This window comes from Rhineura floridana, chromosome 7 (genome assembly GCF_030035675.1).
Source record: "Rhineura floridana isolate rRhiFlo1 chromosome 7, rRhiFlo1.hap2, whole genome shotgun sequence".
NCBI classification, from domain to species: Eukaryota; Metazoa; Chordata; class Lepidosauria; order Squamata; family Rhineuridae; genus Rhineura; species Rhineura floridana.
Genome location: NC_084486.1, coordinates 38,796,828 through 38,813,508, shown reverse-complemented (window position 1 = coordinate 38,813,508; position 16,681 = coordinate 38,796,828). Strand labels below are relative to the sequence as shown.

At 42.4% G+C, this 16,681-nt stretch overlaps 1 protein-coding gene across 3 annotated transcripts in view; it reads left to right on the top strand.

Annotated features, from left to right (window-relative positions):
* The window catches only part of SPOCK2 (SPARC (osteonectin), cwcv and kazal like domains proteoglycan 2), a 129,630-nt gene that overhangs the window by 82,827 nt on the left and 30,122 nt on the right, over nucleotides 1–16,681 (top strand). For all 3 annotated transcript variants that reach the window (XM_061635292.1, XM_061635290.1, XM_061635291.1), the window contains one exon: nucleotides 11,642–11,687. In XM_061635292.1, the coding sequence (XP_061491276.1) occupies nucleotides 11,642–11,687 (46 nt within the window). The remainder of the gene's footprint in view (nucleotides 1–11,641; nucleotides 11,688–16,681) is intronic.

Here is a 16,681-nt window from a genome sequence, read left to right as displayed (position 1 = left end):
CTTCATCACAAATATTTTCTTGCCATCATTTCTGAACGTATCACTGAAGTATTGTTGCAGAACTGCATCTCTGTTCCTCTTTTTTACAGAATGCACTAGCACATCTCTTGAAGGGTTTCTCATTGTCACAAAACAGGAATTAATTCTGTAAACTTTCTCCATTTCAAGTTCCATCAAATCCTTCCAGTCCATGAATTTTTTCGAACCGATGATATCTTTATCTCCAATCTCTTCACCAATTCCTTCAGGGACAGCGCTGAATTCCAAACAGTAATATTTGTCTCCAGGATCTATCACAGCCAGGCAATCCAAATCTTTTTCCAAGACCATATTTAATCCAATCTCCAAGGCTTGAACCTTCCCTTTAATTTTTCTTTCATCCTTTTTTAATTTTCCAAATTTATCTTTGTTCTCCTTTCTCATAGAATCCTGAATTTCTTTCAGCTCCTGTCTCATTTCACCAAATTCACTTATCATCACTTGTCTGTTATGTCTAAGTTCTTGTTTTGTTAACTTAATCTCATTCATTATTTTCTGAAACATATCTAAAGAGAAAGTCCCTTCTTGTACATCCATGATCTCAACCACCTTCTTGATTGTCATTCTTAAAACCAAAAAAAACACAATCCCTTCAATTTCCAATGTCCCAAGCAAAGAACAGTTTATTTCTTTATCCAGTTACAAAGGAGTTAATCTTTCAAGCCAGCTGACATCACCCTCTAGACAAGACGAACTGCCTTATCTCTTGTATGTCCAAAAGTGTCAAAACAACTTTAATTCACAGCATCCAAATAATTAGTAGCAGGAAGAATGAGCAGATTCGTCAAAAAAAAAAAAAAGTAAACCGGAAAAATAGTCCCGGACATATATTACTCAAAAGTCTTATAAATAAATAAATAAAAATTCTCTTTAAATTAGAAACCCCTCAGCCGTTTATAATCTTTATAATGTTGAATTCCATGCCAGCTTTTTGCAATAAAAATAAAGATAAACTATTTAATAATAATAATAATAATAATAATAATAATAATAATAATAATAATAATAATAATACATTTAATTTCTGTGTTGCCTATCTGGCCAATGGCCACTCTAGGCGACGTACAAAATCATTAAAATACAATTAATAAAATACAGTGATACAATATAAAACAGTGTAAAATCAATAAATCTGCAACAACAGTATTGAAAGAGGGCAGGAGGCATTACAGTTATAGCAGTTAACCCTCCCCAGAAACCCCGAAGGCCTGTTGAAAGAGCCAGGTCTTTAAGGCTTTCCGAAATACATTTAGGGAAGAGGCGTGCCGGAGATCTTGTGGGAGGGAGTTCCAAAGAGTGGGGGCCGCCACTGAGAATGCCCTCTCTCTAGTACCCGCCAATCTGGCTGTTTTTGTTGGCGGGATTGAGAGAAGGCCCTGTGTGGTTGATCTTGTCGGGCGGCAGGACTTCCGGGAAGGGTGACTTAGCCTGTGCCTGCTTTTGAGACGGGCTCCTGCCTCAAAAGAAGCTTATTCAGATATATCAGTCAGTTTTTTCTTTTTTTTTTGACTGATTAAACTTCTCCCGGGTAGGGAGAAACGAAGAGATTAACCTCAAAGCCTATTTTTGTTGGGACGACCAGATCTCATTAATTTATGGGACGAGGTCCAGCCGACGAAGGTGGGACGGATTTTTAACAGCAAGCTCTATCTGATAAAGCGAACGTTCACCTTATCTTCTAAGAGAGAACGCACTAACAGGCAAGCACCCTTCTTTCTATATTTTTTTTTTACTTGACTTAAATTGTTGCTGTTTAAAAGAGATTTGCCAGATTGATCAGTTTTTGACATCTCACTGGGGAGCCATAACTTCTCTCTGCTACGCACTAATTAATAGCTTATCTCTGTTTTTGTTGCAAAAAGCTGTCCTGGATTTGCATTCTAAAGATATACACAGAAGAGGGATTTCTATTCCAGATTTTTATTTTGAAAAATATTATACTGTTTTGAGACTACTCTCTTTTTGGTCTATTTTATTTTGACGAATCTGTTTCTTGACGATTGCCATTAATTGTTTCGATCCTGGGAACTGCATTTTGTTTACTTAACTATTGGAGAGATAAGGCTGTCTGCTCTGTTTATACTGTGATGTCACCAAGTTTGGAGTATTAACCCAATTGTTGCTGAAATAAGAAGTGGTTTTCCTATATTTTTCTTTTAAAATGGCAATTAAGAAAGTGGCTGAAAATCTGGAAATAACTATGTTTCAGAAAATAATGGATGAGATTGAGATAATGAAAATTGAATTGAGTAAAATGAAGCAGGAGATTAAAGATATAAGGGTCCCTGTGAGAGAGGTGACCCTGGAAGGGGTCCCTGTGAGAGAGGAGACCCCGGAGATTGGAACAGGGGTCCCTGTGAGAGAGGTGACCCTGGAGACTGGAATAGGGGTCCCTGTGAGAGAGGAGATCCCGGAGATTGGAACCAACGTGGAACAGGAACAAGATTTGGAGTCTATGGACTTTAGAAATAAAATCTATTGCTTGGAACTCAATGTTATCTCTGAAGAAATGAATGAAGATTCTAGAGATAAAGTTATCAATGGCATGGATAATCTTCTGGACTGGAATGATGTGATGGAGCCCAATATAGAGAAAATCTATGGAATTAACTGCAGCCATGTGACAATGGAAAAACTTTTAAGAGATGACCCAGTGTATTTTGAAAAAAAGAACAGAGATATGATTTTACAGCAGTATTTCAGCAACCTATTCAGAATGGATGGCAAGAAAATATTTGGGATAGAGGTAATCCCCATCAGACTCTTACTATATGACTATGGCTTTGACAGCAAGATTATTATGGAATACTGATAATGGAAGATTGGATATTGAAATTACTGGACTTAACAAGACTACTGAAGATGGAAGATGGAAAATGGAACTAATAGAGATAATAGAACAATGGCTACTGAAATTATTGAACCTAACAGATTCTGATGTGATGGATTAATTGAAATGTTTATTTTGACTATGGTTATGACAATAAGATTATCATAATTAGTAATGAGATGGATTAATCGATATGCTTATCTGGAAAAAAAAATTGATAGATATATTTCTTAAAGAATTGAAACCTCTCTTTGACTTTTTGTGGAAAGAATAAAGTAATGTTTATGAGATTTGATGATTAAGTAAGATAACTACTGGAGGAAAGTGATTTTATAATATGACTTAAGAGACAGGATTGTTATATATTATAGACTTATAACTGATTTGATCTTTGACAAATGGGAAGTCAATATTTTACTCTTTATTTTTTATTTTTGTTTTTTTTTTCTTTTTTTCTTTTTGTTTAACTATTTTTGATTTTGTTTTTTGTCTTTGAATGTTTTATGATTTTGTCTTGTATGTTTTATGAAAATCTGAATAAAAATTATTGAAAAAAAAAAAAGATCTTGTCGGGCGGCATAATTGGTGGCGTTGAAGGCGCTCCGTGAGATAAACTGGGCCGAAACCGTGTAGGGATTTAAAGATCAATAACAACACCTTGAATTGGGCTCGGAAAACAACTGGAAGCCAGTGTAGATCGAACAACACAGGTGTGATGTGATCCCGGCGGCGACTATTCGTAAGTAATCGAGCCGCCGCATTTTGTATAAGTTGTAATTTCCGAACCGTTTTCAAGGGTAACCCCACGTAGAGTGCATTACAGTAGTCCAAACGAGAGGTGACCAGGGCGTGTACCACTTGTGGGAGCTGGTGATCAGGAAGGTAGGGTTGCAGCCTTCATATGAGGTGTAGTTGATACCAGGCTGCCCGGCTCACTGCCGAAATCTGAGCCTCCGTGGACAGCCTGGAATCAAGCACAACCCCAAGGCTGCGGACCTGGTCCTTCAGGGGTAGACTCACCCCATTGAACTTCAGGTCAATATCGCCCAACCTTCCTTTGTCCCCCACAAGTAGTACCTCGGTCTTATCAGGATTCAGCTTCAGCTTGTTCCTTCCCATCCATCCACTCACGGATTCCAGGCACTTGGACAAGGTCTCCACAGGCGACTCTGGTGAAGATTTAAACAAGAGATAGAGCTGAGTGTCATCCGCATATTGATGACACTGCAGCCCAAATCTCCTGATGATTGTCCCCAGCGGTTTCATATATATGTTAAATAGCATGGGAGAGAGGACAGAGCCCTGTGGCACAGCACAATTGAGAGGCCAAGGGTCTGAAACCTCTTCCCCCAATGCTACCTGTTGGTACCTGCCGGAGAGAAAGGAATGGAACCACTGTAATACAGTGCCTCCAATTCCCAATCCCTCCAGGCGAAGTAAAAGGATACTGTGGTCGACAGTATCAAAAGCCGCTGAGAGATCGAGGAGGACAAGAAAGGTGAATTCTCCCCTGTCTAATGCCCTCCTCAAATCAACTACCAGAGCGACTAAGGCTGTTTCAGTTCCGTGACCAGTCCTGAAACCCGATTGGTATGGATCCAAGTAATCCGTTTCATCCAAGTGTGCTGACAACTGGTTGGCCACCACTCGCTCAATGACCTTGCCCAGAAATGGCAGGTTCGAAATTGGGCGGAAGTTATTGAACACTTGGGGATCCAAGGAGGGCTTCTTTAAGATGGGCTTTACAATTGCCTCCTTGAAGACTGATGGCATCACACCCTCTTTCAAGGATGCGTTTACCACCGCTTTGATCCCCTCGCCCAATTTCTCTCTGCAGCTCATAAGGAGCCACGAAGGGCAAGGATCAGTAAGACAAGTGGTTTTAGAATATTTCTATTTTCTTCCCCTTAGCTCCGTGAATAAAAGAGAAAGGTATGACTCACCCAGGGTTTCTTAATTGCTGGTTCTTTGACAAATCTCTTTAGCTGTATTGATAACAAAATAATGAGAAAAGACAGGAGAATGCTTGCCTGTTAATCCGTTTTTCTTTGAAGAAAAAAAAACGGCTCACTTAATCAGTTGAGCTGGTTGGAAATCCTAGCTCCGTCCGAGCTGCTGGAAGACCTTCTTTCGCAGAATTCCAGCCTCCAACAAACACAACAAAGCTCTGTGGAAAATCTCTACATTTCTTCCTTATCCGGAAGAAATTTTCCCCAGTCAAAAAGCCCTTCTGACTGGTTTTAAAACTGAAAAAGTTTCCACCAAGACGGGAGCCCGTCCCAGAGGCAGCACAGGCGGAGCGATCCTCCTGGGAAGTCCCAATTTCCCTGCTTTTTTAAAGTTTGAAAGAAATATCTGTTGGCTATACATATGTTCTTAAATGGCAAGGGGTTTTGCCTATTAGTGAATTCACACATGCAGATCATTACTGGGGTCTGCAGTCCTGAAGTTCTGAATCTTTGTGTGAAAACAGGCCCAATGAGACCTCTTTATTGGTAGAACGAGCCATCTAGGGAGAGTGTGGAACCCTCACCCACTCCCGACTTGGCAATTTATAATAAAAGTTATATTTTATTATACATTTATATCATATCATAATGAAGACATCTGGAATCAATACTTTGGGTACAGAATATCTGGACACAAGGGCAACATGATAGCCCAGTGAGGTTCCTCTCTTGAGTTTCAGCTACAGATAGTGACATTGGCTTGGATCAAAACTAGTGAAAGGTTCAAGATGCTTTCACAGAAGGGTTGGTGATCCACCTAAGACTGCTGCTTGTGGAAGAGAGGGGGCCATTTTCACAAATTTACTCTTGCCCTGCACCACCTCCCTTGCGCTTCCAGAGGGTTCTGCAACCTTCTGCAGCGGATTTTCAGGAGGCTGCAAGAGGAAGAAGGAAGTGGCAAAAACTGTGTCTCTCCACACCTCCGTTCAGGAGTAGGAAACTGAATGAGTGGAACTCCACTTACAGGATCTCTGGATCCAACCCACTGAATGTCAGAGAACAATGTACCAAATAGGCCGCGATGCCATGTTTCAAAGAGCCAATTAGCACCCTGTAGGCCACTATTTCCCTCCCAATAGTTATCTCTGTTAATGTAGGGGTGGTGGTGGTAACTCCTGTTGAGTGTTATTTTACAGTTGGCTGCTTTCTTTGTTCCAACTTTAGTAATTTATATCTATAGACGGGGCATGCATTTGTGGGGCAGAACTGTGCCGATGGAGCTTTGCTAGTTGTTTCTCACCGCTGAAGAGGCAAGTCACTTTGTAAACAGATCAGTGGCTTGTAGCTTCTGGCTGCATATACAGTTCCCTCCTATAACCTCCAGCTATCCCCATTATGGGTCTTTTAAGAATGTCCCCTGATCAAGAATTCTGATTTTGCTAATGACAAAAAAATAAAAATAGAACAAGCTTATCAACAGGGACTCGTTTTGGGGTACAGATGATTTTTCCCCCCTGGAGAAATAAGCACAGAAATTAAATGGAAAAGAATTCAGGATTGTTATGCTTTTTGTTTCATCAGGGATACGTTACAATTGACTTACAGTGGTGTGATCATATCATCAGTAATGTTTGTGGAGTTATTTGCAGAACTGAACCAAATTCTTGTCAAAAGGCCTTAATTAGTACTAGTGATAGGCCACTAGTTGTGTTGACTCCTCTGTGTAAAGGAGGGGGGGAAATACCAATGTCTAAGAAATGTACATGGCAAAGAATAAATATATCTCCACTATCTGCCCTTTACTACTTACGTTGTTTGTTTGTGTGAATTTATTTCATCATTAGCTGTCATCCAAACTCCAACTAGGAGCAGTGGGTCTGAATGGGGCAGCAGAGCCACCACTGCATCCACAGTCCTGCTGCTGATGCTAGAGAAGGCAGAAGGTGGTAGTGAAGGCAGCAAAAAGCGCTGGGGAGAGGTTGTTTGTTTGTTTTGCACCAGCTCCAAGTTGGCAGAGCAGAAAGGGCTGGATAAGGCTCGTCACTGATCACTGGACCTGCTTAGAATTCAGCAGATCCTGGGCCAGCTCAGCTTTGTCCTCTCTCCGCCCCCTAAATGCCCTGTTTTGGGGGCTTGTGCTGGCTGTCACTGGTAGGGATCCCCGTCAGTAGCTTCTGCTTGTGCTTTCAGTAGGTGCAGCAGGGCGGAGAGACACATCTGCCACATCCAAACTCCCAGCACCGTGAATCGGGGAGGGGGCGTGGATTGCTCTATTAAAACCCTTTTGAAAAAGCATGGATGGACTGTTAACCTCAGCGCTAGTCTATCTCTGGGCAGTGTATAGCTATAGATGACTGAGCCCATACATACCCATTCCTTTCTCTGCTTTTTCATGTCCTCCTTTGTGGATGTATTTCAAGGGAGGTGGCAGAACAAGCTTGTACTATTAATGACTATCACCAACAAATAGTCTTAATCACGTCCTTGCTTCAGTCTTTATTTGCAGAGGCAAAGAGAAAAATAATCAAGCGCATGTATTGCTGGGAACGTCAGAGTATGAAATATGATGTGGATCTCCAGAGTAGCCTGCTGAGACTTTGCCGTTCATGCCCCATAGGCAACAGAAAACCTCTGGAGGAAGACGCCGTCTGCTTAATAAATGCCCTAAATTATCAGCCCTCATCTTGATTTATATCCCTTACAATCTGAATCTGCTGCTGCTGTTGTTACAAGCAAATAGCTTAATGGATGCAAATTGGGAAAACAAAATGAAAAAATGCATTAGTAGAATGGTTAATAAAACATCATTTCTGGGAAATGAATCCTGACATTACCAGGAATTTATGTAGAGAAATAAAAGTGGCTGCCTTGTCAGTCTGAACTCTCGCTGGCTGCTGTGTACTGCTGCTTCATGTGTGGTTTTTCTTATTTCTCTCCTTTTCTGTTTTTTCTGCTGCCCTTCTGCTGTGGTCCGAATTCTTCAGGAGGTGGAGGTTAGTACTAATCTTTTTTTTTAAAAAAAAAACTGGTTTCATTGCATCATCACATCTGTGTCATCTCCTTCTATCTTCTACTGCAGCTTCTTCATGTTGGTCCTGGTTTGTTTTGAAGGACCTTCTGAGTGGTTGAATGGGGTCTGTGAAAAATTGGCAAGTCATCTTATCTCTGCGTGCATTGATACCTGCGTTCAGCTGCCTGCAAAGAAGTCACAGATGCTGAACAGGCAGAGCATGGATATTGTGTCAAGCTAAAATCAATGTTGCTATAAACTGGGGTTGTTCTAGAATTCTGCCCAATTCAGATTTGGTACTGAATTTTCCATTAATTTGCTTATTCACTCTTATTCAGGACTGGATTTTTATGTAGTAATTTTCCATAGCTATTTTTGGAAATGGATTTTTTAAAATGTCCATGTCTAAAATATTGATATTAATATCGTTTTATCAATATTTCCTTCAATTTATCAATATTTCTTTTCAAAATGTCAATATTAATATCAATATTGGGGGGAATGTATTGGTAAAAGCAGTGGCTTGTGGACAGAGAACAAACAAATTGATACCAGCCTGTTAGGTTGAAGGAATGTTTTCAAACCGGTATCAGCCAACAGCTCCCATCCCTACTATAAACCCACCTCAAGGAGAGCACTTCAGAGCTGGATTAACAGCCATGCTGCAAGCATGAAAGAATCATATGGTGTGTAGCTCATGCTGCACTGTACCACTTCAAACTTCAAGGATATCAAAAAGGTTCCTCAGATGGAAAGTCTGAAAGAAAGGTAAGTTAGAAGCATTCTCTCTGATGTGCTTGTTTTCTGCATGCAGGACGATTTGAGTTGATTTTTTGTTTTACTACAGGAGGAGAGCGATAATTTCCCACCTACAGATTGAAGTGGCATAGTCCAGCAAGTGCTATACCATGTGATTTTCCTGACTATGTAGCTTGGCTCTCAGCTACGGAAGAGGTTTATAGCAGAAGGAGCTTGCTGGGTGGTGTGGAGCCAGAACACTAGCTTCCTGGCAGATGGGTTGCTGTTGCTTACCAGGAGGGAGAGGGGCAAAGCAGCGAGGACTCTGGGGTACAAATGCACTGGCAGAACCACCAAATTGGCTCTGCCAGTGCATTTGTGGCATGCTAAGCTCCCTGCCACCTCACCTCTCCTCCTCTCCCAATAAGTGACAGCAGCCCACCTGCCAGGAAGCTAGCATAGCAGCTCTGCCCCACTTACCTGGCGAGATGCATCTGCTTTCTAGAACTGGAGGTCTGGAATATTCCAAGAGATTTTAAGTGCAGCTCTCTACTGCAGACAGGATCTTCCACACAGATCAATCTCTTACTTGTGACACAGGGTAGTCTCCATTTATGTTTGACCCATATACATCCAGATTGGACAAGGAAACAAAAGGTCAAAACAAAGATCATCTACCTCCTGCCTCTGGAGATGGCTGCACAGGAGTCACACCCAGCCATATGTTTGCATTCTTCCCAAAATGTTTGAGATCCAACCTTTGTGAGTCTTTCAGAAGCAAATTTTATTGGAGCACCTTGGACCTTGCCTATAGTGGTAAACGGGGCAAGATGACTGGAGCAGGATGTAGAACATGTCTTCAAAGATCCATATTCCCTTAAAGAGATTCATAATCTGGCTTGAAACAGCAGTTTTCTTTTGCCCATGTATCTCCTTTCCCCATAATCACTTTGAAAACAATGGTGCTTTGTGGCAAAGAGGTTACATACCTTAGAAATCACATTTTTCTTTGTATTCCATCACAAACTTAAAGGTCACATGAGAATGAGCATAGACATTCCTGCAGCTTGTAAGCACAAATACCTGTGAGCTAGGGGTGGGGGAGAAATTGGATTCAGTTCGCATTTAAAGGTGAATCTATCAAATGCGCACTTTGCAAAACATTTTGAGAACCAAAAGACAGCCACCCTTCGAAATGTGTGAGCAGTATCACATGTGGTATGGGGAATCACACAATATTATATTTAGGACAATCACATATAGTTCTCATCTTCTGTCTGTCCCAGATCTGACATTGTTCTGTTCACACAAACAGATCCTTGATGTCAGCATTTGTTTACAATAATGCCTGCACTGACTCTCAAGGTGATGCCATTAATGAGTCACGTATCTGCCAGAAGAGTGTGTAGAGTAGGAGTGGAGAACTGTGGACTTGAGGGCCAAATGTGGCCCTCTTGGACTCTCTGTCCAGCCCTCGGGACTCTCCAGGCCACACCCCTCTATAGGTCACACTTCTCCCTGACCCTGCTCTGAGCCCCCCTCATGTGTTGTGGCCTGGCCAGAATGTGTTCTTGAACTGTGATAATGCCTTTTGCTTGCTTGCATGGAGTATGGGGAGAGTACAGAAACCTCGGATTGGCTGGTTTCTAACACATCTGTTACTCCACCCACTGTTGCACCTGGCCCCACTCATGGAATGTGATTCTCAGGCTGACAAAAGTTCTCCATCCCTGATTTAGAGGGATGTTCTTGATGGCTTTGTGACACTTGTGCAACCCCCTTCTTGCCAAAGCCTGACAGAGTATTTGTGGGAACACTGTAAGAGGGGTGAATCCACTAATGAATCTTTCCTTCCACCTGTCAGGACACACCATTCCCCACCATGGCAATCTCACTAGTTCCCATATCCTAAAAAAACCCAAGCAATTTGGGGAAATGTGGTTACTTTCAGTGCTACCATCTGGGAGTGCTGTCACCAGGCCACTGTGTCACATGGAGGGGGGGAGCTACCTCATGGTGGCGTTCCAACAGAAAAATGGTCAGCAGAGAGCCGTAGTGAATGAGATTTATTTTTAATGAAAGTTGCTGAGCTTTGGGGAATTTTTCCCCTTCATTTTGATGAAGTGCGATGGCCATCTTGTTTCCTGAGGGCTCTATCATCAAATCATTTTATTTTGTTTTTCTGGATGATAGAGCATGTTTATTTCTAATTGCATAACACTTTAAAGCAGAAAATGGTTTCATTGATTTGCAGTGGGCTGCTAATTGTTGGTTGCTTGCAAGCTTTGGAAACTGTCGAAAAAACAACTCGGATGACTGAGGGCCAAAGAGATATGACCTGGTGTTCAGGAACGCCTGGATTTTCTTACCAGTTCTTCTACACTATAGGGTCTTGCAAACCCCCTTCCGTAATTCTGCCCAGGACTCGACCATCAACCAATCACTGGAGCTTGCAAAGAGCTGTGCACTGGACATAGCAAATTCTGATAATCAGCTGGTCATTTGGGCTTGCTAAGCCAAGGGCACAGCCCTTTCCACAGGGCTTTGCCACTGATCAGTGAGACCTGCAAATCCTCTTTTGGCTAAGCCGGGTCTTTATCTGCACCACACCTGACACCATATATGACATCAGGTGTAGGGCAGGTGGGTGTGGCTTGGCCGAAATGGCCTTATGGGCCCAGTGGGGAGGCCTAGTGGGTCTAATTAGGCCTGCAGGCTGGAGGTCTGTTCTAAAGACTAAAGATGGGGCAAATCTCCTACAGCTCGGTCCATTTCTTTTCTTTGTACAAAAGAGAAAATTTTAGAAGATACAGCTTTTCTTAACCATCAGCTCATCAAGTAGCTGAGCTTTTCCTGAGAAAGATAGCAAAGAGAGTGCAAATTATTTGCAGCAATGGAGCCCCTTTCCTGGAATTCAAGCTGTCAAGAAGGCATCATTGTTTCATCCTCTGCATAATGTTATCTCTGGATTTTGATCTGCCTGCAGTTCTGAGCATCTGGATTTTTATAGCTGACATTTTCTCTTGTTTTAAACTCTTGATTCATTTGTGCTCTCATTTTCCTTTTCCCCATTAGGATGACTACATCAAGAGCTGGGAGGATAATCAGCCAGTTGATGAAGGTACCTTGTCTTTTTGATTGTGCTTTATCTTTTGAAAAGGCTGCTAACTGTTGCAAGAAAGTGTCTGAGGCCTTGTTGATACTAGGCTTATTTCCCCCTGCAAGTCAGTAAAGATGGGGGCAAATCTCACACACGTAGTTCTACCTTGCTTTCATCTGTTCTAAAGACATTTGAAAGGGACTTGCAAGTCAGGGTTATCATACCAGACTACAGGCACGTCTGAGGAGGAACGTGTTTCCCTGATTCAATTTTACTAGCTACAAAAATATGTGGGTACAATTCAGAAATTGCAACTCACCTGGTAAGTGGAGAATATTATCTTCCTTTTTATCTTCCTCTGTTCCATTAGTAGCAGGATGGAGCTTTTGGAGTCCATATAGCTCTAAGCTGTAGTAACCTCCATTCATATAAAATCTATCTGATGATTCATAGTCTTAAAAAAAAAGATTTGTAGATACAGTTTTCTCCTGCCCTGAATAATTCAGTAGAGTGGGCTGGCCGCTGGCCCTCCTTTCTTTTGGGATGAATTCTGATTCTGTTCCAGGAGTATTGGTTGGTTGGTCTTTGTTTCCCTGGCCTGTTAGATGGGGCTGTTGGATGCCATTAAGCAGAATTGATTGTGCTTACATGAGTGATGGGAATAATCCTCCTTTGACTTTAGTGAAGTTGGTACTTTTATAAATGTTACAGGGTGTGAGTTTGGCTTCCTTTGTTAGCATCATCTAATTGCTAGCTGAAATCAATACCTTAGAGTTGTGTCTTCACAGACAATTGATCCAAAAATATTGGGTGGGTGTACAGTGTGACAAAGGAGGAGTTTCCAGAGTAGAAGCAAGGAATCCAGCTCTGAGCAACTGTCCAGATCATTAAAAACAATGGAATGGGGCAGAACTAAATTTCATGCAGGAAGTGGAACGCAAAGGGAATAATATGGTCTGAACTGAGGGTGGTTTCTGGGTCCCCTCTGAGACAGCCATGATTTATTTTAAAACAGTTGAGTTGCGATGCTACAACTTGGAGCAAGACCATCTCTGGGGTGGTGCTGCAGTTATGGAACAGCTTTGCCAGAGAAGCCCATCTGGCTACTTCTCTGGTTAATTTTAAATGTGCCTTAAAGACCTTCCTGTTCTTTAAGGTTTTCAAAATTTTGTCTATTTTTAATTTAATAATTGTAGGGGGATATGTGGGTTCTTTACTTCACCTGTTTTTGTTTTTGTCCTGATTCAACTGTGTCTATGTGCAACAGCCAAAGCTGCACATATGTGGCCCTGTCAAATTAGCTGCAGTTGCACTGATCAGCTCTTTGTTGGGGAAGAAGAGCAAGAGGGGTAAATGCAGCTGCTCCTCTGATGGGTGCCACTGCAGCTTATTTAAGATATTGCTGCCTTTTCAGTCGTTTTGTTTATATGATCTGATTTGTTTCAATGTGCATTTGAATTCTTTTAGGAATTGTTCTTTCCATGAAAGCCACCCTAGGAATTTCTACTGAAGGATATTATAGATATTAATGTAACAGGGAATAGATAAATCATAGGGAATAGATGGAAAGATAACAAAAGCTTAACAGGGAAGGTTTTGAAGAGGGAATTGAAGAATAAGAGCAAGGTGGCACTACATAGATATTCTAGGGAAGTGGAGGGGAACCTTTTTTCAGGCAGAGAGCTGCATTCCTTTCTGGGCAATCTCCCGGGGACCACATGCCAGTGCTGGGTGGGGTCAGAAGCAAAAGTGGGGGGAGCAACAAATGTGCAGTTTACCTTTGTATAGCAGGCTACTTTCTACGCATGCTCACACACCCCTCTCGATTCTCCATCCAGGCAAGCAAGAGATATTATGAGCGTTCAAGGGCATATTCCAGCCTGGCAAAAACGCCGCAAAGAGGGTGCAAAGTCAAGCCAGTGAGGGATATGGCTGGGGAGAGGGGGTGTAGCTTAGGAGAACTCTGAAGGCCAGATAGACAGCCTTGGAGGGCCACATTCAGCCCCTTGCCTGGGGTTCCCCAATCCTATTCTAGGGGAAGTTCTGAAAGTTAAGCTTCCTAACAGGGCTGGAACATAGGAAGCTGCCTTATGTTGGGTCAGACCATTGGCCTATCTAGCCTTGTAGTGTCTACTCTGACTGGCACCAGATCGTTGGAGTCTTTCCCATTACCTGCTACCTGATCCTTTTTGCCAGTGATGTCAGGGATTGCATGCACAGTGTGTGCTTTATGGCAAGCACATGCCTAGAGCACCTCAAGCATATCCAACAATGTATTGCTGTTGACCATTCAAAAATACACTGCACAAAGAGGAGAACAGCATGCTCAAGCTATGGGACAAGGTGTTAAGTAGAATATACACTGTTGACATAAATAAAATCAATCAATAAAGCAGTAGATCCCGGGTTTGCACAGGACATAGAACATAAGAAGCTGCCTTATACCAAGTCAGACCTTTGGTCCATCTACCTCAGTATTGTCTACACTGATTGGCAGCAGCTCTCCAGGAGTTTCTCCCAGCCCTACCTGGGGACGCTGGGGAGTGAACTTGGGACCTTCTGCATGCAAAGCAGATTCTCTTTCAATGAGGTACGGCCCGTCTCTGAGGTCCCAGGGTCAGTTTGTGGCATCACAAGGCAGGGCTTGGAAAGGCTCCTGTCTGAGATCTTAAGAGAGCCATTCCCGGTCATTGTAGACCAGGGATGGGGAACTGTAGGCCTCTGAATGTTGATGGACTGCAACTCCCATCTCTCTGATGATTAGCCATACTGGCTGAGGATGGCCACAGATTCCTCACCTCTAGTACAGACAGTACTGAGCTAGATGGACCAGTGGCCTGATATAGCAGCTTCATACCTTAAAGCCTTGAGGAGCTGGGGTTTCGTCAGTTACCAACATCTGATCCTGACAAGCTGACTCCAATCACTGCTGACACCAGATCTCAGAAGGTGTTTAAAAAAAAAAAACCTTTTTAAAAAATGAAGTACTTAAGCACCGGTCCTTTGATCTCTTTTGGTTTTATTAAATAAATTCAATTTAAAGAATGCCTTGACTGCTCTGGCCTGACAAGAATACTGATTTGTTGACCTTCAGAAAATAGTGCAAGAGCATTTTGTTTTAAAGGCTGACTGATCCAGGCTGCATTTCTATGGTTGTAACGTCTGCTGCCTATGAACCCACACAAACTTAAGCATGCTTATTACGTCCCTTGAAAGCGGTGGGCTTCAGTGTGCTTAACTCTGCATTAGATTGTAACTTGCAGCCCAAATCCAACGGTAACGACTGGCAACATGTAGCTGGAAGGCCTGGATTTAGATGCATATCTTCCATTCACATCAAAAGATGTGTCTAGCCCAGCCTTCCTCAATTAGGTGCCCTCCACATGTTTTGGAATGCAACTCTCATCAGCCCCAGCCAATCTAATAGGAGTTGTGGACAAAAACATGTGGAGGACACCAGGTTGGGGAAGGCTAATCTAGCCAATTCAGTAGGGTGTGGATGACCATTGCAATGCAGATGGCAATGTGTATCCACACTGGAGACTACTTCTACAGACAGATCATTCTTGCTAGAGTACATTACTTGAAATTATTCTATATTTGGCATGTTATTTAGAAAGTGGCCACATAATGAGTCATGATTGGCTCATCTAGCTCAGCATTACTGGTACTGACTGGCAGTGACTGTCTAGGATTTCAGGTGGGGTTCTCTCCCAGCCCTACCTGGAGATGCCGAGGATTGAACCTGGGGACTTCTGCGTGTCAACCATCTGCTCTACCACTGAAGTATAGCTCTTCCCCAAATTAGTGACGATTAGTTACTTTGGGCATGGGCATATACATGAATCTCACTTATTCAGGATTTAGATGAGTATGACTAGTAGGGATGCCAGAGAATTCTGACAAAAATGGGAATGGAAATTGTTGATTTTAGCTTATTTGTCCCTTGCCCAGAATGGAAATCAACCCCGTGTATACAATCAGTAATTGCTGTTATTGTTGCTTTCAGGCAACAAACAATATGTAATTGATTACATTTTCCTCTGTTTACACTGTGTTTCCTTGCATTGAAATGAATAGGGTGGAATAAGCTAATTGTCATGAACCAACCCCAGTTCAGTCCCAGGACTCAGTCCCCAAACACAGGGCAATTGATCCTGGCAAGGCACAACCCCATGCCACCCCTTACTAGGGCTGAGTAAACCAACAACAACCCTGTAAGGTAGGTAGACTGACACCACCCCTTAACCTGGTCACCCACTCTTGGCCAAGGGGAAACCCAAAGTGCCAAAAATAGACCTGCCAAGGATTCCAACAGACAAGAGCCAAAGATGCACTCCTTGTCTTGGATCCTTAGGCAAAATATCCAATTATATGGTAGTCCGTGGTCAAGTAGCCAAGGTACTGGATAGGGCCACACTACTCCTGCAATGAACACACACTGGTAAAAAGAAGTAGCTTTATTAAATAGAACGTAAGTGTACAAATAGAGCAGCAAATTGGTTCCTTAAAACCCACACCCCTGAGGGCCAGGTAACATACAGAGAGTTACAGTCAAAGACAAAAATAACAAAACCATCTAACCTAATCTATACTTTTTGTTGTTGTTATGTGCCTTTAAGTCGATACAAAGAGGTAAACAGCAAAATAGCTTCATGGTTCCACATCTCCCCAGACATGTTTAGCCTGGATAGCGGATGAAGAGATGGAACCCCACTCAGGTAGCATCAGCAATCCTGAAGAACATTGAGGAACAAAGACCTAAGGTCTGAATCCTATTCTTATGGAAAAATCCCCAGCAACAGCCAGGAATTAATTAGCCAATCGGGACTTTCAGATGAGGAAACGTTTCTGGAGTTTTCGCGCCTAACGGTCACATACTCCCCAACCTTCCCAGGCCTGTGGTCTTGATGTACTAGTCTTCACTGATAAGCAGATGTTCTCGCTTGGGCCTAATTAACTAGTTTCAGCTGTGGAAAGTGCAAAGTCATGCCTCCCAGAGGCCGTATCTCAGA